Source organism: Theobroma cacao, chromosome 2 (assembly GCF_000208745.1).
Source record: "Theobroma cacao cultivar B97-61/B2 chromosome 2, Criollo_cocoa_genome_V2, whole genome shotgun sequence".
Lineage (NCBI taxonomy): Eukaryota > Viridiplantae > Streptophyta > Magnoliopsida > Malvales > Malvaceae > Theobroma > Theobroma cacao.
In genome coordinates, this window is record NC_030851.1 from 38,742,020 (window position 1) to 38,765,943 (window position 23,924).

The 23,924-nt window shown below is 35.5% G+C and overlaps 2 protein-coding genes across 5 annotated transcripts; one reads left to right on the forward strand and one right to left on the reverse strand.

Annotated features, from left to right (window-relative positions):
- LOC18610137 (zinc transporter 7) lies at positions 942 to 2,493 on the reverse strand. The gene is made up of 3 exons (XM_018115178.1): positions 1,891 to 2,493; positions 1,360 to 1,509; positions 942 to 1,247 (listed from the first exon to the last, which is right to left on the reverse strand). Exons 1-3 carry the CDS (start codon positions 2,491 to 2,493, stop codon positions 942 to 944), a joined length of 1,059 nt encoding a protein of 352 aa, XP_017970667.1.
- Positions 3,288 to 23,713, forward strand: LOC18610138 (protein PHYLLO, chloroplastic). Of its 4 annotated transcripts, XM_007045634.2 has the most exons (28): positions 3,290 to 3,547; positions 3,644 to 3,844; positions 4,176 to 4,390; positions 5,410 to 5,527; positions 5,676 to 5,792; positions 6,374 to 6,475; positions 7,034 to 7,093; positions 7,273 to 7,341; positions 7,943 to 8,047; positions 8,116 to 8,310; positions 8,654 to 8,752; positions 8,986 to 9,555; positions 9,798 to 10,022; positions 10,621 to 10,923; positions 16,420 to 16,487; positions 17,077 to 17,235; positions 18,739 to 18,864; positions 18,961 to 19,092; positions 19,184 to 19,301; positions 19,498 to 19,653; positions 19,835 to 20,080; positions 20,272 to 20,439; positions 20,565 to 20,708; positions 21,006 to 21,467; positions 21,888 to 22,184; positions 22,259 to 22,416; positions 22,555 to 22,662; positions 23,265 to 23,713. In XM_007045634.2, the coding sequence occupies exons 1-28, from the start codon at positions 3,395 to 3,397 to the stop codon at positions 23,509 to 23,511; spliced, it is 5,121 nt and encodes a 1,706-aa protein (XP_007045696.2). In that variant the 5' UTR covers positions 3,290 to 3,394; the 3' UTR covers positions 23,512 to 23,713. The 4 variants fall into 4 exon arrangements, with proteins under 4 accessions (XP_017971655.1, XP_007045696.2, XP_017971653.1 ...); XM_018116164.1 differs by lacking the exon at positions 5,676 to 5,792 and having other exon boundaries at positions 3,291 to 3,547; XM_018116165.1 differs by lacking the exons at positions 3,290 to 3,547; positions 3,644 to 3,844 and having other exon boundaries at positions 4,352 to 4,390; positions 5,399 to 5,527.

Genomic DNA, 23,924 nt, shown 5'->3' on the forward strand with positions numbered 1-23,924 from the left:
AACTGTTTTGATTTTAGTTATGGACCTGGAATGAGCCGTGAAATTTGTCATCATTATAATAGGAAGGGTAATGGTTTGGTTACAAATTGAGAAAACGAACCTAGACATCCATTTTCAAGCATGTTGCCAATTCCACTGGTAGCATCAAGAGGAGCTGACCCTAAACAAAATCTTTTTGGGTTTCTTTTGCTGTTAATATCTGCAGCTGAGCTCAGTGTAATCAGGAGCGTGTAGGCATGCACTTTTCCAATAGTTTCTCATGCTCACTGTCTTAATCTAGGAACTTTTCAACACTCACCTCCACGCTTTTATCATGTCTTGGTTGCAGGCATGTGGCCTCTGAAACAAAGCCTATAGAGCCTCAAATCTATTCCACTTTCTTGAAAACTTTACTGTGGAGCTACAGGGTTCAAATCAAATACGCCAAAATTGCTTTCTTGGGCCACAAGTGGGTTGGGAACCTACACCATCCAAAATTCTCTGGATCCAGGCAAATGTTATTATCATTGATCCCAGTCAAGACCAAATTCCTGGTTGATCAAGGGGTTTATGGTTTAAGGATTTGGTGATTGATTAATTGTGATGTAACCAAATTTACTCGATCAGAAATAAAACCATGTTTATTAGTATTATATATTATTTCTGAGAAATTTTAGATGCCCAAAAGTTGGAAGTATTTTCTTCTCTCTTCTGCAATAAACCAGGCTCAAAGTTGTTTGTGATGACTGTTAGGCAGGCAAATTCTCCTTTTCTTGTTCTACTTTGTTTTTCACGTACTCCTACTACATATTAAATCTTTCTTGACTTGGTTTTTTTCTTGTTCTTGGTCAACAAAGCAAATTACACTAATATATTTTCTATTTTCTATTTTCTGAATTCTGAAAGATGAATTACCCAGTAGCAAATTAAAGACATGGTATGTTGAGCACACGAGGAACTGGCTAAGCCCATTTTGCCATCAATGACATGAACCCAGCACCAAGCAACACTGCCATATAAGACCAAACCTGGAGCTTCATATTTGTTTGAAGCCTAGGCCCCATAAAATCCGCTGCCAGGAGATCCACCAAAGCCATATAATTCAGCAACCCTGCTGAGCTAGCGTTTAGCAGCCCTACAACAATGAGTTCAGTTGGGCTGGTCTCACTGTAAACACTTGACAAACCAATTCCTAGAACAATTCCGAAAGGAGTTGTGGCCGAGAAGAAGAATGCCATGGTTGCTTTCATTTTGAGCTCATATTCAGCCTGAAGACACAATGTTTATTGATAAGAGGAAAAAACCAAAGCTGCATGGACTAGAACAATCTGTAATTGAATGAAAAAATGGTGTTTGTGAGAGACTGGAGAGTTGGATCACCTGTAGTATGCATCCACCTAGTCCCATTCCCTCGAACATTTGATGGAAGCAAAGAGCAGCGATGAGTGATCTTATCGTGCAATGATTCTCAGAGGCTCCCATTGCAAGACCAATTACCACCGAATGAACTATAATTCCCAACTCTAATACCTGCATTTAGCAAATCTATGTGATTATATGCACAATGCTGGAAAACCAGATAACGACACCTTCGTGGACCAAATTCTGTGACATAAATTATATATATGGATTGATTAATCAATGAAAAAGCATTTTGGTTTGCTTCTAATGAACACTTAGAAGCCTAAAGACACACACATTCAACCAGAAACTGTCCAAAGAGGTAAATGGTCATCTACAACAAGTTCACTTCAGAAAACAAAGAAAATTTGGTGAATTTATATTCTCATTAAAACTGTTACAGGGGCAACGAAAATTGAGTCAAGTTAATCTAGTTTGTTGTGATGATTGTCAAAAACAAGAAGATTCTGCATTACTACAACATTTTAGGATTCAAAGTTTCATACATACCTGAGCAATAACTCGACACCTTAACAACTGTGATGCTTTATCATTCTTCTCAACTGCATGGCCCTGTCCTTGTCCAAAAATCTCTATTTGTACATTCCCATTTTCCAGTCCCGCACCATTGCCAGCATCAGCCACTGAAGCTTTAGCACAACGTTTCTTGTATGTACTCATGGCAAACGAATCCACCATGAGGGTCACCAGCGCAGCCAGCATTGCCGCGAAAGTTGTGAAAGGGAACTTCCTCCACGGATTCTCAGGCAAACACTTGGACATCAAGTCGTCAAAAGCATCCGGTAACACGTGCATGTACCCGGTTGCTAGAATAACACCAGAAGCAAACGCCTTGACCACAATGAATAAGTCCCTTTCGGGTCTAAGCGATGGCAATAGACGAGAAAACAATGGTGAGCACACACCAATCATACTAGATAATAAGATTGCAACAATGGCAATGATTTTCAGCTTCATGGATTCTGCCTTGTCTTGGCATGCATTTTTGGATTCTGCTTCACATTGCCCCGAAGCAAGTGGAGTAGTCGATAACAAGATCATGGTAACAACAAGAAACATGGGGAGTGCATGGAAGTTTGGAACTGAGGCCATGCCTGCCAAGATTTTTGCAGTAACTCTTTAGTTTGGCTCCTTAGGATTTTATATTATGTTGGTAATAATGAGGGGTTCGAGGAAATGAAATATTTTGTTTTGCCTATGATTACTCATGTTTAAGATTTTGCCTCCTTTGACACTTTCTAATTTAGTTATATTATATGTTAAATGTCTAAAATGTCCCCCCTTGTCTTGCAAAATTTAGGTTGGAAATTGTTGATTGTGTGGTAAATTTAGTGAGAAGGTTGGGGTAGTTTGATAGCTTAGAGTGGAATATAGAAAACTTGTGCAGGGCGTGTGTCCTGTGTGACCCAACCTCAGACTTTCCAGACTTTAGACTTTTCTAATATCATTAGAGCGCGCACACGTCAGACATCAGGCTTTTGCTGAGGTGGAAATTTTTAATTTCATGCAATAATAATTTATATGGATTTTGTCCTAGAAAATTTTACCTAAGATATTATTCTCTCTACACTCTTTATTAAAAAAAAATTGGGCAAGTAAGTTGATCTAACTCTAGGAAAAGCATAAAAATCTAAATTTCTACTTATTAATTTGGAGAAATTTGAATATGAATTCGATTAAAATTTAACTCTTCATACTTTACCCTCGATTAAAAATCAATATCAAATATCTAAACTTGATTTTTAATATTTGTTTAAAACTTAAACCTTAAACTTAAAATTAAAATTAAAATTAGTTTATTTATTAGTAGAGCTCTTGTGATTTGGTAGGTGAAGGCCCAAATTTTTAATTTACAATTATAGGAATAAGAAGCGCCAAAGCAACCAACAGCTTCTCTCATCTATCCATTTCATTTCTTCTTCGAAGTTTGACTCTTTGCTCTGAAGCCTTTCTTTCGTCTCAGGATTTCAGAAAAAAGCTCAAAAAATCTCTAATGTTATCACTAAGAGACACTCTTTCCATACCATTTTTAGCATTAACGCCAAAACCCCACCTCAAGAACCATCTTTTTCACACCAAAAACCCAACCCCATATCCAAGACTCCCGCTTTTCTGCAAAAAAGATTTCCTTTCCTGCAATCTCAAGGTGCTTCATTTACATCCCTTTTTTTTTATATTCTTTTCATTTATAGGTCGTTTGAAACTGGTTTGTGATCGTTTCTTGTTGTTGGGATTTTATTAGTTGGTTAATGGGGTGAGGTTTGATGGTCCCATAATCGATGCTAATGAATTGGAAGATGGTGATTTGGTGGTGGAGACCTGCATTACCCACACTTTGCCTCCAGCTTTGACACTTGAGCATGGTCTCCAGAGTATTAAAGAGGCTGTGGATGCGTTGAAGCTCAATCCTCCTTGCTCTTCTAGTGGGGTTTTGAGATTTCAGGTATAAATACACACAAGAATTGTACTGACATTGAGGGTGCATGAATGTATGGGATCCTGTTCATTTAAACTCCATTTTTTAAAATCAAATTTGCATCTCAAGATGGTTTTCCAATGAGAGAGAAATTTCCATTTCTGCAATATCTTCTAGATATATTTAGGGTATGTAAATTTGTAACATTAATACGAATATATATGTACGTGAATTAATACTTACATGATTGAAGTGGTTTATTAGTCAGGTTATCAAGAAGCAAGACTTTAATAAATGTATCATTAATATTTTTGCTTCAATTCTTAGAATCAATGCAATGCAACTCTTGTATTTGCAGATTGCTGTGCCCCCCAGTGCAAAAGCATTAAATTGGTTTTGTTCTCAACCAGAGTCTTCGGCTGTTTTTCCTTTGTTTTTTCTTTCTAAGGAGCTGAACAGGTCAACATGTAAATCTCTATACTTGAACACAGCTCGTGGAGTTTTTGGAATTGGAGCTGCTGTTTCCTTTACAAACTCTTCTTCTGTCCCAGGAGAGCTTAGTTCGATCAAGAGGTTAATGCTATGCTTTTTTGACTTGTGTTTCTTCTTTTTTTCTTTTTTAATATTTTTTGGTAGTAAACATGCTGTCATAAAAGCTTTGAGGTAATGTTCTTGATATCAATGTGGTTCAAATGATTTTTCAGTGTGTCTTTCGATTGTGTGCTAGTTTTGGTATTAATTCAAATTGTTCCTAGTGTTAGCTTCTTGTTTTATGACAAAGATAGAACGAACATTATATTCATACATTTGATATATGTTGAAAAATTGATAAAAGGATAATTGTTGTGTGATGAAGTATCCAGCAATAACCATGCTTTAATCTACTTACTCTATGTTAATTGTTATATTCTTTCCATTGGTTCATGAGCTTCATAACTGCAAACAGCTTTCACTTGCAACTTTCAAGACATCTTGAAATTTAAAATTTTTGGTTCAACAGTTTTTCAGTCACTCAGTTCTTACAGTAATGGAGCATATTGTGGCCCTCTATGCATTTGTTAATAATTACTTGATCACCTTAGCTGTTGTTATATGTTTTTTTGGTACAACTGTAGCTATTCTTAGGAACAATTGACTTGTGTACTGCAATACTAAGATTTATTCGAGATTTTAGTGAAATTTCTGCATTGGTGGGATAGTTCTGTACCAGCGAAAACTCGGATATTATTGACTCCTCTAGGAAGTTGGTGTCTTTGACTTGGCTAATTTGTGTTTGGTTCCACCCCACATTGCTTTTTGGTTTGAATGCAATTCAATTGCACCAACTCAGATGGTGCAACTACTGAAGGACCTTCTTGGAAAATAAGCACTAAACAGAGGAAATTGGACCCTGAAGTTTAATGTTCTTGAATTATGGTTTTTCAATAAATTGAATTTTGAAGCTTCTTTTTTTTTTTCAATTATGTTTTTTTTATTTGTTATTTCTTTGGAAAGCCACTTGTGTTTGATTTTTGAAGGACTTTGTTATTTACTTCAACATGGTTTTTGAACTTATTCTCATAGCTAAAGAGTATACTATAGCTTGTCTGCAGATGTCTCTCAAATGACTCAATCCCTATGTCAACTTATGGTTTTCTGGATATTAATTTCAACACAGAATTGTCTTCTGTGAAGCTTGAAGCTGGTTCTTTTTATCTATTCATTCCTCTGGTACGCTTGTTTGCATTTTGCACATCTTTTATGCACCCCATACCTTCTCTTTTTCCTAATTAATAACTAAGTTTGAATATTATGTGTTTACTTTCAACCTCCTGCTGAAAGCAATGCATGCATATATGATTTTGGATTGTTTCATCAGATCGAGTTAGATGAGCATGAGGATATCTCTATTTTAGCAGCCACATTGGCATGGAGTGATTCTTGCTTGTGTACATTTGAGCAGGCAATTCATTCTTATGAATCAGCCCTTGACCAGGTGCTCGTAGATTCCCACTCATTATGTAGATGTCTTACTTTTGGTTTGCATAATATTGGTATATTATGTTAGGATGACAGTTTCTGAATTCCAATTAATATAATATTTTGATACCAAGTTCATAAGACTTAAGTTAAACCAAGAAGCCTACACCTCTATATTGACTGTTAATTTTCATGACATGATACTTGCATGATGTTCCACATACTTTTCTGTTACATGAAACATCTCTAGTATTTTCGGTAGGAAATTATACAATCTTTTTCATAGGATTTCAGAATTAACAATATTTATAAATTGCATACAATTATCCTTCGTTCTACTTTACGTTGTAAAATTTGACTAAAATGAATACATTAACAATTTTAAGGTAAAACTGAAGCTGTGTAGGCATGTGTGAGTATTTGCTTTTTCATATAAAAATGTTTTCTTGATTTTAAAGTTGCAAAATGTACTATTTCCCAAGTTTTTTTGTTTTGTTCAGACATTGATTTAATTTCTCTTCATCTGGTTGGAATATATTTCCTGAAGTTCTGTTTTTTTCTCTCAGTCCTATTTTTAATGTTGTTATATTTGTTCAGGTAAGTTCTCACTTTTCGCCCACTACAGAGAGATGCCACTTCAAATGCATAAGATCTGCCATTAGAAAACTTAATGTGGTTGAGGACGGAGCTGTGCAAATGGTATGCATTCCGCACTGTGCTTTCCCTTTCTATTTCCCCAAGTTCTGTCTTGTTTATAGGTTCTTGTTTGGATTCAATGACCTTGATTTTCTGCTACCTGAACTTTTGATCTTTGCTTCTTTGAGGATGCTGACGAATTTCAGTTCTTGCAAAGTAGACTTTGATATGGTAATGTGTAAGTGTTAAGTCTGTGCTCCAAACATTTTTCTTCTCTCTCTTCTTTGGTGGGGGAATTGAGAAATCAAATGCCTTATTGTTAAGAATTTTCTGCACTCAGCCTAGTTCTTTTCTGTGTTGATCTGTTGTCAGCCTGTCTCTTTGTTTCTTGAAGTGGACTGAGATGCTGTATAACCTTTTTTAATATATTCTAATTGTTTTGTCTTCATGCTTACCCACTTTTCTGGTCGTCATGTTGATTACTAAAGTCAAATAATTGTGATTTTTGCCTTCAAGCAAAACTTTTTGTATGCATTTTTGACTGTGTCTCTAAGAAGGGGCAAAATTGAGAGTTATGTCAATGTTGTTAGGTGTTATTATTGATCAAAAATGTTTTGATAGGTATACATGAATGCTCTTTCGATGGGTGGAAGGGATTTTGGAGCTTACCCCATGGAACTGGTATCTCCTTTTTCCTGGTAATCATTCATTCTTAATTTTTTATATTTCAGTTTGCTTTGGATGTGGCTTTATTTGTCATATTTGTATACACCACCTTTAAGGTCCAACTAATATTTATGGCCCTTAATTACACTTAATTGTTATTTGAATAGTCTTAATGTATTGATATTTACTTGCAGAGAGGGGCAGCTTCTTTCAATCAGTTCTGTTTCAAGTTTACACCAACTATTGGTGTTGCCTGCAACATGGTATGATGCTTTGTGCTGGCTACTTGCAAAGCATGCTTTTAAATATTTTGTTTGGGCACCATCTGCAAATAGTTGAAAGAAAAACAGTGTTCTAATATTCTACATACTAAGAGTGAGAAGAAGGAAAGGCAATTTGTGGCAGTGTCAATTGCTTTTTTGCCCGAATGCATAGTTACATAAAAATATTTTGTTAAATATAACTGCAAGGTTACGAATTGCTTCATTTAAGTAAAGGAGTGATGACTTTTCTAGCTAATGCTGTATTCTTTGTAGATAGAATGGAAAACATGACCAATTAATTTTTTGGATAAGTAAATTTTGGTTTATCCAAAGAAGAAGGAAGTAAAAATTAAGATACATGCAATTATGTGCTTTCTAGATACGTGCAAAAGAACTTGAAGGCCTGATTTTTTAAGATTGGTCAACACAAATAAAGGTATCATGCTCTCATATTACCATGTATCAAAGATAATAACCCTAATATGCCTGTTTTGCCAAGTGGATGCAGCAAATGATGCTGGTATTAGGACCTTTTTGAAATGTTGCAATAAACAAACTGGATGATGGATGTTGAAGTTGTATGTCTCTTTTTGATTATCAGTTGGATAATGCCAGTGAAATGACCTATTCCGTTCCAGATCGTGCAAATATTAATGCTGTTTGGGCATTACTTATAGTTGAAGAATGTTCTCGCCTTGGTTTGACGGTGAGGTTTAGTCCATAGTCTAATAAGTCTCTACTCTTCTGCATTTGCCTAATAACTCTTCATTGCAGTATTTTTGTGTAGCTCCAGGATCCAGGTCATCTCCCCTTGCTCTTGCTGCTTCTGCTCATCCCTTAGTAACCTGTATTTCATGCTTTGATGAGAGATCACTGGCATTTCATGCTATTGGGTATGCAAGAGGATCTCAGAAAGCAGCAGTCATCATAACTACGTCAGGCACTGCAGTTTCGAACCTTCTTCCAGCTGTGAGTTTCAATAGACATCTATGAAAAGTTCAGATTTTATTTTATTCCCAGTCAAGGAACATCATATGGTCAATAATTTTCCATTCTTTTAGTTAATCAATATGCCTATAGGGCCTTCACTACTTATCTTTTTACAACATTCTATCCTGCATAATCATAATTGTGGTAATGAAAAATCTTTATATGCACCCTCTATTTTCTCGGTTACTCACTCGAATTAGTTGCATGTTCATTTATGATGGTTGTTTCATTCTACCTTGTCCATTGTATGCAAATATTTTGCATGCTTATCTTATAATGCATGCCACCTAATTAAAAAGTTATAATTATGGATAATATACAGGTTGTCGAAGCCAGTCAGGACTTTGTACCACTTCTAGTACTCTCAGCAGATCGTCCTCCAGAGCTTCAGGATTGTGGAGCAAACCAATCAATCAATCAGGTAAAAATAAAACTGAAATCATCTTTTAAAATTTATTTGTATTTTCTTGTACTGTAACTATTTATACTGTTCATATCTTACATTTATATATATACATCCATTTTCTTATTTATTAGAATTTATTTTGTTTTTTGCTTGCTTCGCAACTGATTATACTCTTGATATCTTACATTATACATATATATCCATTTTCTTATTTGTGAATAACATCTTTCTGTTAATTTGGATGCTAGGTAAATCACTTTGGTTCTTTTGTAAGGTTCTTCTTCAGTCTTCCTCCCCCCACCGATGAAATCCCTGCACGGATGGTACTTACCACACTTGACTCTGCTGTACACCGGGCAACATCTTCACCAATTGGACCTGTTCATATTAACTGTCCTTTTAGGGAGCCATTGGATGATAGTCCAAAAATTTGGAAGTCAAGCTGTTTGGAAGGATTAGATACTTGGATGTCTAATGCTGAACCATTTACTAAGTATATTCTAGTGCAACATTCTTATTTATGTAATAATAACACTCATGGCCAAATGGAGGAAGTTCTAGAAAAAATTCAAGGGGTTAACAAAGGGCTCCTACTCATTGGTGCCATTTGTACCGAAGATGAGATGTGGGCAGTTCTTCTCTTGGCTAAAAACCTTCAGTGGCCTGTTGTGGTTGACATCTTGTCTGGCTTAAGGTTGAGAAGGCTCTTGTCTTCCTTTCTTGAAGTTGAAGAGAATATCTTTTTTGTTGATTATCTTGACCATGCATTGCTCTCAGATTCAGTTAGGGATTGGGTCCAGTTTGATGTAATTGTTCAGGTATAGCTCTACTTCTTTCCTCTTTTACAGGGTTTACCACCCTGTTGTATGTCAATGGATGTTATTGTTTTTTCCCCTAAGCATCTTGGAATGAAAAATGTTATTAAAGTCTGAAATAAATGTAAATGTTACTAACTGGTATCAAGTGGGATTTTCATCTGGATCATGTTGTTGATACCAAGTTATTCATAATCACATGCTTTTCTTCTTTTTGATTTCTTCTGATTCTTAATGATGAACAGATTGGGAGTCGTATAACAAGCAAGCGTATTTCTCAGATGCTAGAGAAATGTTTCCCATGCTCATATATCTTGGTTGACAATCACCCATGCCGTCATGATCCTTCACATTTTGTAACGCACAGAATCCAAAGCTCTGCCATTGAATTTGCTAATATTTTACTTAAAGCCCGAATTCCACATAGAAGCAGCAAATGGTGTGGTTATCTACAAGCATTGAACATGATGGTATTGATCTAAATTGTGATTCTCTCCATGTTTCATTTAGCTGTTTGTTGAGTATTTTATTGCTTCCTCCATGGTCCTTGCTTTCATGAGTTTCATGTTTACTAGGATATATGGCTCAATAGGTTAAATATGGTTGCACCTTGTGTTTGGTTGGTCTAGCTGGCAGTGGCAACAATTGAGGACCAAATGAAATTAGAAAGTGTAACTAGAATAGTCCTCGAATACCTTGTTTTTGTATTATCATAGTTGCTTGTTACCATCAGCATGAGTTAATCAATATTTCTCTGTATTTAGGGAATTTGGACTGATTTCATCTTGCTTCTAGGCTTTAATTTGTTTATTTTGTCTAAAAGGGAAGCTCTACAGTATCTTGTTTTTTTTGCATTTTTTCTGTTTTCTCTCGAAAGTAGATGATGCAGAGAGTCTTGCATGGATCTTATTTGACTTGCATCTGATGGTGGGATAAATGAGCTTGTATAGTGAGATATAGATTTTCTTTACTGATAGTTTGTTTCTGTGTAAATTGGTGATATTGTGGTCTATTGTCCTTGCATCCTCCTTTGTTCTACCTGTAAAGTTCTGTTGCCATTTATTGTAGGTTGGACAAGAGATATTATTTCAAGTTTCTGCTGAACACTCCTTGTCGGAACCTCATATTGCACATGTAATTTCAGAGGCACTTTCATCTGAGAGTGCTCTTTTTATTGGGAACAGCATGGTAATACGTGATGCAGATATGTATGGATGTAACTGGAAAAGTGATAATCACAGTATTGCAGATATGATGTTAAAGACAGAATTACCGTGTAAGTGGGTATCAGTTGCTGGAAATAGGGGTGCTAGTGGAATTGACGGTTTGCTCAGCACAGCTATTGGTTTTGCTGTTGGATGCAATAAGAGAGTATGTATTCATTTTATTCCTTTTGGCATTTCTGAAACAGTTATACACGTTACTTTTCATAATTCTTGTTCATTGTTTTAGGGGCTATTCCTTTTTACTCCTTTCCTGTTTTGTTATTTAGGAAGAGAAAACTGAGCATTTTTTATTCATAATACGTCATCTATATATACAGCCTAAACATCTCTAAAATAGGAAAAGAATAAAGAAAATAAATCCCTATAATTATGATAATTCCCAATCCCTATAATTATGGTGATTTTTAATTCCTATAATCACGTTTATTAATAAAATAATATTTACACATTTTCTATTCTATAACACTCCCCCTCAAGCTGGAGCATAGATGTTAATCATGCCCAGCTTGCTACGAATATAATCAACTTGAGGTCCATTCAACGCTTTTGTGAAGATATCTCCTAGTTGGTCTTCAGTTTTAACATATCCTGTAGAGATGAACTTCTGCTGAATCTTTTCACGAACAAAATGACAATCAATTTCAATATGCTTAGTTCGTTCATGAAACACAGAATTGGAGGCAATATGGAGAGCAGCTTGATTATCACACCATAGCTTTGCCGGCAAAGAAGACTTAAGACCAACTTCACTTAATAGTTGATACATCCATACTACCTCACACACAGTTTGTGCCATAGCTCTGTATTCTGATTTTGCACTAGACTGAGATACTACATTCTGCTTCTTACTTTTTCATGAAATCAGATTTCCTCCAATAAAAACACAATATCTTGTAGTGGATCACTTATCACTCTTGAAACCTGCCCAATCTGCATCTGAAAAACATTCAATATTAGTGTGCCCATGATTTCCATAAAATAGACCACATCCTGGCACCCCCTTCAAATAACATAGGATTTGTTCTAAAGCTGCCCAATGGTTAATTGTTGGAGCAAACATAAACTGATTGACAACACTAACAGAGTGTGCAATATCAGGACGAGTCACTGTAAGATAATTCAATTTTCCAACCAGCCTTCTATACTTTTCAAGATCTTCAAACAATTCATCATCTTCTTTTGTAAGTTGCAAATTAGGAGTCATTGGTGCATTATACGGTTTAGCACCTAATTTTCTTGTCTCAGTCAACAAGTTAAGAACATATTTTCTTTGAGACAAGAATATACCTTTCTTACTCCTTGACACCTCAACATCCAAAAAATACTTCAACAACCGTAAATCTTTTGTCTGAAACTGGGTATGAAGGATTTGAGAGATGAAATACCTGCAGTGTCACTCCCAGTACTGACAATATCAACATACGCTACTAGTAAGATTATGCCTGCCTTGTACTGTTTATAAAACACTGAGTGATCACACTTACTCTTCTTCATCCCAAACTCCTGAACTGCCTCACTAAATTTGCCAAACCAAACACGAGGGCTTTGTTTTAGGCCATACAAGGATTTTCGAAGATGACAGACCTTCTCATACTCCCCCTGAGCAACAAACCCAGGTGGTTGCTCCATATACACTTCCCCCTGGAGGTCACCATGTAAAAAAGCATTCTTGATATCTAATTGATGTAAAGGCCAATCATAGGTAGCCGCCATAGAGATGAATAAACGAATAGAGGTAAGTTTAGCTACTGGAGAGAAAGTATCAGAATAATCAACACCATAAGTCTGGGCATACCCTTTAGCAACAAGATGGGCTTTAAGTCGAGCCACTGATCCACCAGGATTTAACTTTACAGCAAACACTCATTTGCACCCAATAGTTTTCTTCCCAGTAGGCAAATCTACCAAATCCCAAGTACCATTACCATCTAAAGCCACCATCTCCTCTACCATAGCAGCACGTCAGCTAGGATGGGACAAGGCTTCATGAACAATTTTAGGAATTGAAACATAATCCAAGGATGCAACAAACGAACTAGAAGAAGAAGACAAGTGATCATAAGAAACAAAGGATGAAATAGGATAAGTACACTGACGTTTACCTTTGCGAAGAGCAATAGGGAGATGAAGACTAAGATCATGATCAGTGGAGACTGGATCTGACAGTGAAAGGATTGGTAAAGGACATGTGGTCTGAGCCTCTGGTTGTCTAGAGTAGACATGGACAATAGGTATTCGAGCAGGTGCAGGATCAGGTGCAAGAATATCTGTGGTATTGACAGAATGGGTTACAGTGTAAACTAGTAGATCATCTTCCTCCCCTTGACTATCATAACTAGAAGATGAGGAAAAAAAAGGAGTATTTTCAAAGAAAGTGACATCTGCAGAGACAAGATATTGGTTAAGAGTAGGAGAGTAACATCTGTAACCTTTCTGAAGACGAGAATACCCAAGGAAAACACACTTGAGAGATTTTGGATCTAATTTGGTGACTTGGGGACGAACATCACGAACAAAACATGTACTACCAAATGTCCTAGGTTCAATAGGAAACAAAGACTTGGAAGGAAAGAGGACATTATAGGGAATATCACCATGAAGAAAAGAGGAAGGCATCCGATTAATCAGAAAACAAGCTGTGGAGACAGCATCAGTCGAAAACTGTTTAGGAATTTTCATCTAAAAAAGAAGTGCTCGGGCTACCTCAAGGAGATGTCTATTTTTTCTCTCGGCAACTCCATTTTGAGAGGGTGTATCAATACAAGAAGATTGATGGAGAATGCCATTCTGAATCATATAGGACTGAAATTTATTGAAAAAAATATTCTTTAGCATTATCACTTCGCAATGTGCGCACAAAAACATTAAATTGTGTTTTTATTTCAGCACAAAAGGCACAAAAAATAGAGAATAACTCAGAACGATTTTTCATTAAGTATAGCCAAGTGACACGAGAATAGTCATCAACAAAAGTAACAAAATATTTTATATCAGATTTAGACACAGTAGGACAAGGACCCCGAACATCAGAATGGACTAACTCAAAAGTGGACATAACCCGTTTATTGACTTTAGACACTGAAGAGAGATGATGATGTTTGGCAAACTGACATGACTCACAATCCAACGAAGATACATTTTGAAATTGAGGAAATAATTTTTTTTAAGGAAGACAGAGAAGGATGTCCCAACCGACAATGCACCTTAAAGGGGGTCAATACACTTGAACAAGCAATGGATCTTGGCGCTTGTGTGTCAATGAAGTAGAGACCTCCAGATTCACGACCTTTACCAATAATCTGCTTCGTCATAAGATCCTAAAATAGACAAATCGGGAAAGAATGAGATACAAAAATTCAAAGCACGAGTGAGTTTACTAACAGAGATTAGATTAAAAGAAAACTTAGGTAGGTTTAAGATATTGGACAATGAAATTGATGGAGTTGGATTAATAGTTCCAGAACCAAGAACACAAGAGGTTGATCCATCGGCTAAAGTAACATTAGAGGAGGTTGTATGTGATTGGAAAGTGAAAAATAGATTTGAATTACCTATCATATGATTTGAGGCACCAGAATCAATGACCCATTTGGATGATGAGGAAATAAGACATGTAGTGGAGTTACTTGATTCAGCGATAGCTGTGATAGGAGAAGTAGTGGATTTTAATGATTCCTGGTACTGAGAGAATTGAGCAAACTCATTTGCAAAAACTAGAATAATCTTATCAGAAGATGAAGTATTAGAAGTTGCAACATTTGCTGATTGACCTTGTTGAGACTTATTTTGGAGTTTCCTACAAAAACGCTTTGTATGGCCCGACTCATGACAATAATAGCACACAATTCCTCTCGACTCTTGACTACGACTATCAACATCTCGGTTACGATTGCTCGTTCCTCCTCCTCTGTTACCACTTCTATTATTCTAACGACTTACAAGAGCACTGTTATTAGTTTGAGCCAATGTAAAGTTCGAGCTTTCTGTACGAAGTACTTTCATAAAGGTGTTATGCAGAAAAGAGATCTCGGAACCAGAATGAATTTGAGATTTAACAGTCTCAAGCTTTGGAGGGAGACCCACAAGAAAACTCATAACCGCCATTTGCTCCTGTTGAGCCTGCTGAACCTTCACATCAGGACTAAAAGGCAGCAAAACATTAAGCTCCTCATAAATTCTTTCAAAATTCGTAAAATAGGCTATGAGAGACTTATCTTGTTTCTCTGCACGATAAAAAGCTTTACATACCTCATAAATATGAGGGATGTTCGCTTCTCCAGAAAATAAAAAATCTAAATAATCTATCAACTCTTTAACAAACTCACAATGATTAATCAGGCTAATAATCTCACTATTAATGGAATTTCGAATTTCCAAGAACAACTGTGCATCTTCCCTCATCCAAGTTTGCCTTGTGTCATCAGTAAGAGGATCATTAGTAATATGATCATTCTTATCAATGCTTCTTAAATAGACCTGAACTGTCTTGCTTCAATTCAAATAATTCAAACCATTAAGTTTATGTTCTGTGATCTTTGTCATCACAGGAATCACATCAGCCACTACCATTGATTTTTTCTCTGGCACAGACTCTGCCATCTTGAAAACCTAGTAATAAAACCCAACAAGAATACCAAACTATCTTGTTGAAACCTTCCGGCGTGAAGACCAGAAGAGAAGACCGGAGTGAATCTCCGATAGATGGCCGGATTGGGGAATAGAACAAGAAACTAAGAACTCTGTTTCAAAGGAAACAGATCTGCCAAAACAGCTCTGATACCATGTTATTTAGGAAGAGAAAACTGAGCATTTTTTATTTATAATACATCATCTATACATACAGCCTAAACATCTCTAAAATAGGAAAAGAATAAAGAAAATAAAATCCCTATAATTATGATAATTCCCAATCCCTATAATTATGGTGATTTCTAATTCCTATAATCACGTTTATTAATAAAAGAATATTTACACATTTCCTATTCTATAACATGAATTACATGGAATGCAAGAATGACATCTTTTCTAGAGATAGCAAACATAGAAAAATCTAATGTTTTTGAACTTCCTTAAGTAAATACATTAGTTTTCTTTTTTCTTTTTTTCTTTTGCACATAATTGATAAAGCTAACTTCATGGGGAACAAGGGAAATCTTTTTTTAAGTTCTTTTTTCCTTTTTTCATTTTTTAAGTAATAAAATCCTCTTAGATCCTGTTGCCACATAGTGCTCTGTGATTTTATTGGAAATTCAATGCATAATAGTGAACTGGACAGTTTTTGACTATTCTATATTGTTTATTGGAGTTGTTTGTGAAATCCTTTAGCAATTGAGTTGCATTGATGCTGGTTGGTGAAAGAATCTCATTTGAGAAAGAAATATGTATTTGATTGCATATAGGCTATTTACCCTTCTTTATTTTGAATGCCCATTACTCACTCATTCAAGCCTTGTGATGCCTACATCTCTATCTGGTCTAGTTTCATTTACCTATGTAGTTCCAGAAGAATGAAATAAACTGTAAATTCTTGTAATTAATTTAACTTTTATATGCTTCGTATTACATTTTCAGTTTCTCTTCTTGTTTTTTTATTCCATTTTACTTTTCCATTTTTACGTTTGTATCCTAAAATTATGTTTAGGTGCTGTGTGTGGTTGGTGATATTTCTTTCCTTCATGATACAAATGGCTTGGCAATTCTGAAACAGAGGTAAGATTCCTTTTCCTCCATGTGGTTAAGCAATAATCTCTAGGGAAAAAAATCTAAAAAAGGGAGGGGTTGCAGCTCTGGTTCATGGGAAGTAAAGGATACAAGGACCAGAAGAAAATAGAAAGGTAAAAATGAATACTAAAATCTAAAGCATCTTGAAATTCAAAGAAATAATGGGTAAAAGTGAACTTTGTGTTATAAGCAAGCTAAGCAAATAAATTTCTTGGGGTCTCCCTTTTTCTTTGGCTTGTTATGTACACTTCTCTCTTTCAATTGCTTTAATAGTTTCTTTGCTCAACAATTCAATTGCAGTAAAGCACTCGTGATTGAGGCGTAACATGCTAGACCTACATATAGTCCCATGAATGTCATCAGAATTATGTTACTTTACCTTTATAATCTCTCATCACTTAATGTACACACATGTACCATGCATGTAATTGGTTCCTTGGAGAAAATTTTGATGGTTTCCATTCTCTAAACAGTTTTATAACAACTCTGATGTAGCATTTAATGATTTCCTTGTTGATTTATTTACTGGAAGATGGACCAGGGAAAAGTTTTTTACTTTCAATTTCATTGTTTAAAGGATGTTGCGGAAACCGATGACAATTCTTGTGATTAATAATGGTGGTGGTGCAATATTCAGCCTTCTCCCAATTGCAGATATAACTGAACCAAGAGTGTTGAATCAGTATTTCTACACTTCCCATAACATTTCAATCCACAAGCTATGTGAGGCACATGGGTAAAGCCTACAACTTATTGTTGGTATTTATGACATAGTTCTCATGGCAATCACATGATTATCATGCTTGCATTGGATGCCATTCCACCTATTTTCTGTACTTCCTTTTAAAGTTTTATTTCTTTTTTTTTTTTCAGTTACATGTGGTTATATGATAATTGCAGCATATGTTTGAATATGTGATAATGAATGCTTTGCCTAGTAATTTCAATAAATCCCAAAATTTCATGTAATTTTTTTACTAAGCAAAGAATGCAATTATCCAAGTTGGAATATGTTGAGTTTGTGTCAAATTGATGATGTAAAGTGCCTATTATGTCTTAACTTATATTCTTCTGAAATTTCCTATTTATGTGTGTAAACAATTTCTTGAAGGCAATAATATTTCAGACGTAATATACTTCCTTTTAGATAATTAATATGCTTAAGTTACTTTTTAGGTTCAAAGTTTTTTACATTCCCTTTGCGGTTCAAAATCTTTTGCAATTCTTCTGCAACTATCTTTTTTCTTTGATTTTTTTGATGCTTTTTTCTAAATACTATTTAAAGCTGCCATAAATTTCAAATTATTCCATGTTATGAGAAGTCTAAATTCATGGTTTATGCTGAATTGTTTCAAAGAGTAATTTGAAAAGCCTTAGCTGTAAAACCAAATTCTAGAAGTGAAATGTGGAAAAACTTTATTTCGTCAGTCAAAATTCTAAATACTGAATTGTTATCTTAAATAACTATAGAAGAAAAACTGAAAAAATGAGAGAGGGGAAGGGGAGGCTGGAGTTGGGACCTGAGAAGGTGAAGAAGCTGATAACCCCAAACTTCAATTATAAATTTTCTTGTAGGTTATAACCCATTCATCCTTTTGTTAGAAAATTTGGTTTATCAAAAGTCTCAACAACAGAAGTAAATATTTGGTTCAAATGAGTGGGAATCCAGAAAGAATAGAGCAATAAATAAACAGAAGTAAATGAAAGTAGCCCTATGATGGGGATAATAGGAGTCATTTTAAAAATGCTATTGTTGGTCATAAGAAATATGGAAAACATATTTTAAACTGATCCATACTGCTGGTGTGGCCAAAGCTGAAAGTAGGTGATATGTATGTACTTAATCATGCTATGTCAAGGTCAAAGAGGGATATAAACTAAAGCTGCTAGAAAAACCATATTATGATGTATTCAGTTGAAGATATATTCCTCAATAGAGCTTAATGGTGAGAAAAGAATGTATTGCCATAACTTGGTTCAGGTTATGTCTTATGCTAATGTATCAACAAAAAGCTTTGAACTCATTTCTCAGGTAAATAAGTCATCCAGGTATTTCTGGATTTGTGTTTTGAAAGATAGTACATCATACCTATTCACTTGTTTGTGTGTCTTTGTATATGATGAGGATTAATTAAGTTCTTTATGATTTGCCTTTCTCTGTAGCAAATTAGCTCCTTAAATTGCAAACTTTTTTGAAGGTTTTACATTGGAGACCTCTCAATAGTTGATAAATATGCAGTGTGAAGCATTTGGAAGTAAAGACAAAAATGGAACTACATGAGGCCTTATTCTCATCTCAGCAAGGAGAAACAGATTGTGTCATTGAAGTTGAGAGTTCCATTGATGCTAATGCCACTTTCCACAGGTAGTTAGGTTCTAAAGATTCTTGAGTAATTATGATTTCCTAGTTAACAGGTCAATACCTGCTCATTCTGCTAATATATCTTTCTCTCATTCTCAGTGATATAAGAAAATTCGCTTGCCAAGCAGCTGATCATGCTTTCAGCATCCTTTCTAAACTTTCTCTTCCAGAATCTATGTCACAAGGGTGCTTTCACTGCAAAATCCATTCAATGAGTTATTCACTCTATAGGTAATGCTTTTGTAAGAAGAATAGTTTGAAACTTTCTTAACTTTGCTAGTTGTGGGGGTTATTTACATCTTTCAAATTTGTGTGGCTACAGAATTCCACTTTGCGCTCCACCTACTTCAAGTTTGTCTGATTCTGACCGCACTAGATTTTATAGAGAAGGTTTTATTTTGTCTTTGACTCTTGAAGATGGAAGTATTGGGTATGGAGAGGTTAGTTTCTATTAGATGCATTATTTGCTTGTTTATAAGTTCGTGTGTTATTATCACAGTTTTTCTTTTCCCTTTTTCTTGAAATAATTATTGTATTATCCTTTTGACCAGTTGGTTTCCATAGTATATTCTGTCACCCTTGTTATGTAAGCTGCTGTTCGGTCCTATTTATTTTTGCATTACTTTGCTTAAACAGGTTGCACCTCTTGAAATTTGCCATGAAAACCTGCTGGATGTAGAAGAGCAACTTCGTTTTCTTTTCCATGTGCTGCAAGGAGCTACAATTAATTATTTTCTACCAACGCTCAAGAGTTCATTTTCTTCTTGGATATGGAAAAATTTAGGAATTCCGGTAGGTGCATCTGTCTTCATTCTATTAATTATGTGTATCTAGCAAACAGAATGCTAAGATGAAAAATCTGGAAAATGAAAAGAGAATGAGAAGAATGGTTGCTACTAAGTGCATGTATCTTCTACATTTTGAAGTGGAACCTGACCTTCAGTGCTTGGCTTCTTTAATTGTTGTTATACAGGCATGTTCTCTCTTTCCAAGTGTTAGATGTGGTTTGGAGATGGCAATCCTCAATGCTATAGCAGTAAGCCAAGGTATGACTTTATTGAATATTCTTCATCCTCAGGGGGCAAAAGAAGGAGAAAAATCTGAGAGATTGCCAAGTGTTCGGATATGCGGTCTTATTAATAGTAGTGGAACGCCGGAAGAGGTTGCTTGTATTGCTAATGCTCTTGTTGAAGAAGGGTTTACTGCAATTAAGATAAAGGTAAGTCAAACTTAACTGATAATGCTTTCGATATTTCATTTCACTCAAAATGATTCATTAGTTTTTTTCTTTCCTTTCTTTTCTGGATTTCATTTTTTGCCAAGACTACTGCAGCATATGACTAGTGATTCTTATAAAGGTCCTTTATTTCTTAAACTGTAATTGGCTTATGGATAATTCTGCTATGATAGGTTGCACGTAGGGCAGATCCAGTTGAAGATGCTGCTGTTATACAGGAGGTAAGAAAGAAGGTTGGTTGCCATATTGAACTTCGTGTGGATGCCAATCGTAACTGGACGTATGAGGAAGCTATCCAATTTGGCTGCTTGGTGAAGGATTGTAACCTGCAATATATTGAGGTATAACTTGTAGAAAATTAGTTTATGTGATTGCTTTACTCCCTCTTAGTTCCAAGTGGATTAATGATTTGGATAACATTTTTGGCGTTTCATGTTATGTGACTTTTAACATTCGTATATTCCAGGAGCCTGTTCAACATGAGGATGATATTATAAGGTACTGTGAAGAAAGTGGCTTACCTGTGGCATTGGATGAAACTATTGATAATTGCCCAGAAAATCCTCTCAATAAGCTTGTCAAGTACAGTCACCCCAGAATAGTTGCTGTGGTGAGTGACATTAAATTATCCCTTTAAACTAACAGGGTATGCATCATTTACTCTTGGTGAAATAACTTCATGTATGGTGAGGCACAGTTAATTATGTATCGATTTCTTATCTAGTTGAAGCACCCTTTTTCTAAACCTCAACCATTATGCATTTGCCCAGCCAAATGGTAAGAATGTTAATTTAGAATAATGCAATCACATGATTAGAATCATTAAGATGAGCATTCTTTCACCTGGAAGTGACTTTTTTCCTTTTTGGTATAATCCTGATCCACATGGTTTTATTTGTCCTTCCAGGTCATTAAACCAACTGTAATTGGTGGATTTGAAAAGGCTGCAATGTTTGCACGATGGGCTCATAGACGGGGAAAGATGGCCATCATTAGTGCTGCATTTGAAAGCGGTCTAGCTTTGTCAACATATATCCTGTTTTCCTGTTATGTGGAGATGCAGAATGCTGACACATGCAAATTGATGAATAATAAACTAGCTCCTTCCGTAGCCCATGGTCTTGGGACATACCGTTGGCTGGAAGAAGATGTAACAGCTGATCTGCTTGGCATTGGTCCTAACCCATGTACTGGTTTTATAGAAGCATCTGTTGCTGATGCTACCCATCTCCTGCATAAATTTCAAATGAACAACAATGTTGTTCATAGAATGTTTACTGCTGAAGAGGTCCTAAGATACCAGATTACTCTGGATTCAAATGATTTCTCTTGTTCCATCAACGTACAAGAGATTGGTCAAAGAAATGACGTGAGAAGCTTGATGACATCTATGTGCTTTAATTTTCTCTTTCCTTTTTCTTTTCTTTCCCCTCTTGCATCTTGAGAAGAAATTATAATTTAATAGTGTCTGCTTATCAACAACGAGGACGCACTGGTTCATCTCATTACTAGTTATTTTTATCTCAAGATATTAGCGCTAATAAAACTTCAGTGCATGTGTGTGTGTTGGTCTGCATTTCTGTTAGTTGGAAACTTTGGCTGGAAAATGCCCATGCACTTCATTTTACTTGTGAAAGAAGGTTTGAGACATGCTGTAGCAATTGCCCATGTCTTAGTTATGAAAGAAAGCTTGAGACATTCTGTAGCTATTGTTGTTTCACCGGATGCATCCCTTATTTCTTGTCCTCCCTTATGCAGTGCTAACCACACTACAACTTTGTTGATGCAGGGTAGCGTGATTGTATTTCTTCATGGTTTTCTCGGAACTAATCAAGACTGGGACCGTATCATGCATGCCATCTCAGGATCAGCAAGATGCATTTCAGTTGATCTGCCTGGCCATGGGGTAACAAAGATGAATCTCTTTGATGACAAAGCTGCACATCAACCAACATTGTCGATGGAGTTAGTTGCAGATTTGCTATTTAAATTAATTGAACGCATCACTCCTGGTAAAGTTACTCTTGTTGGATATTCTATGGGAGCAAGGATCGCATTGTACATGGCACTGAGATTCAGTGATAAGGTACATTCATGGAGTTGCTTGTCTTTGAAGTAATATATTATATTTGCATTGTTGATGATAGAAAACCTGTTCAGATTGAAGGTGCGGTTATATTATCTGGAAGTCCTGGATTAGAAGATGCAGTTGAAAGAAAAATTTGTAGGGCTAAAGATGATTCTAGAGCTTGTTCTCTTGGTACACATGGTTTGCAGCTATTCTTAGACACCTGGTATTCTGGAGGCTTGTGGAAGAGGTGCTTTCTTGTCTTTTTGTAGAACTTTAAGCCATTTTTTTTTTTGGATAATTAACTCTAAGTATTATGCTAGCCTGAATTATATTTAAAGTGCTTTGCTTGTATTGTTGTTCACCTCTACACTGATGCATTGAACAGCTTGAGAAGCCATCCCTATTTTAATCAAATTGCTGCTAGACGGTCACTGCATGATGATGTGCAGGGTCTTGCAAGAGTTTTGTCTGATTTAAGCGCCGGAAGACAGCCGTAAGCTCTTTTATTTTTTTTCTTTTTTGTCAATACTCCTTATAATTAGAGTTTCAGTTTCTTAATACTCCAAGTTTAATTTGTGAAAGCAAAAAGCTTTTATTAAAGTTATAAGCAAAGCAGCATGATACAAAGAAAGTAAGAGTCATGCATGACTTGTGAGTTCTGACATAGAAAATCGGTCTCTAAGGCCAAGATGATTATGTTCAGGACAATGTTTTTGCTACAAGCTAGACAAAACACGCCAAAGCAATTTAAGTGTTTAGTCGTTGAACTTGTCTCAAATTGCATAGTGTCTTGAAATATTGTTCTCATGCTCTCTTTCCCTGAGAATAGTTTTATGATAGGTTAGTAGTAACATTAGATGGGTTGTCCTTGATGCGAAAAGGTCTACTGTTTGTATGACACTTTGAGACCATGCCTGGTTGATTTAACTACGCCTTAAGTAGACAATGAAAAATAGTGATCCTTGCATATAAATAAACAACGTTCACTGCAATTTGATTTATCTATATCATGAGAACATAATGTTTGTGAATTCAAAGTACTTAATAATGCATTTCTTTTAACTTTTTCTTTCTATTTTTTCCAATTAATCTTAGGTCATTATGGGAAGACTTGAAGCATTGCAGAACACCTCTTGTGCTCGTTGTTGGAGAGGAAGATGAGAAATTCAAAGGGGTGGCTCAAAAAATGTGGAAAGAAATTGGTCATGTGAGCAAGCTCCATGAGATGGTTGTGGTTCCCAACTGCGGCCATGCTGTCCATTTGGAGAACCCTCTCCCTATCATTCGGCTAGTCAGACAATTTCTAACCCGTCTAAAAAGTGATCCAAGTTCCAAAAAATAATCTTAAAATTGATGACCCTCCACAAACATGCATTGTTTTTACTTTTCAGAAGGTGACAAGTTTGCTTCAAAATGTCTGGTAAAGCTTGTTCATCATGCCAGGAAACTGGCTTTCAGCTGCATTTCTTTTTCTTTTTTCTGCTGGATCTTAAAGATTAATGCCATGCATACATGTCAGTAAGAATTTAATAATTTGACATTTATTGGTTTGAGTGTTTAAAATTTTTTTTCTGAGTAATATTTTTTTATTTAATATAAAATAACAAACAGTTCAACGTAAAAGAAATATATAAGAAAGCAGACCAAAACTAAATAAAATAATTAAAATAACCAAAAAGCAAACACAAGAATCCAATAAAAAATTATATATTTCTTTCAATGTATTGTACACTTCCATCATGTACTAACAGTTTA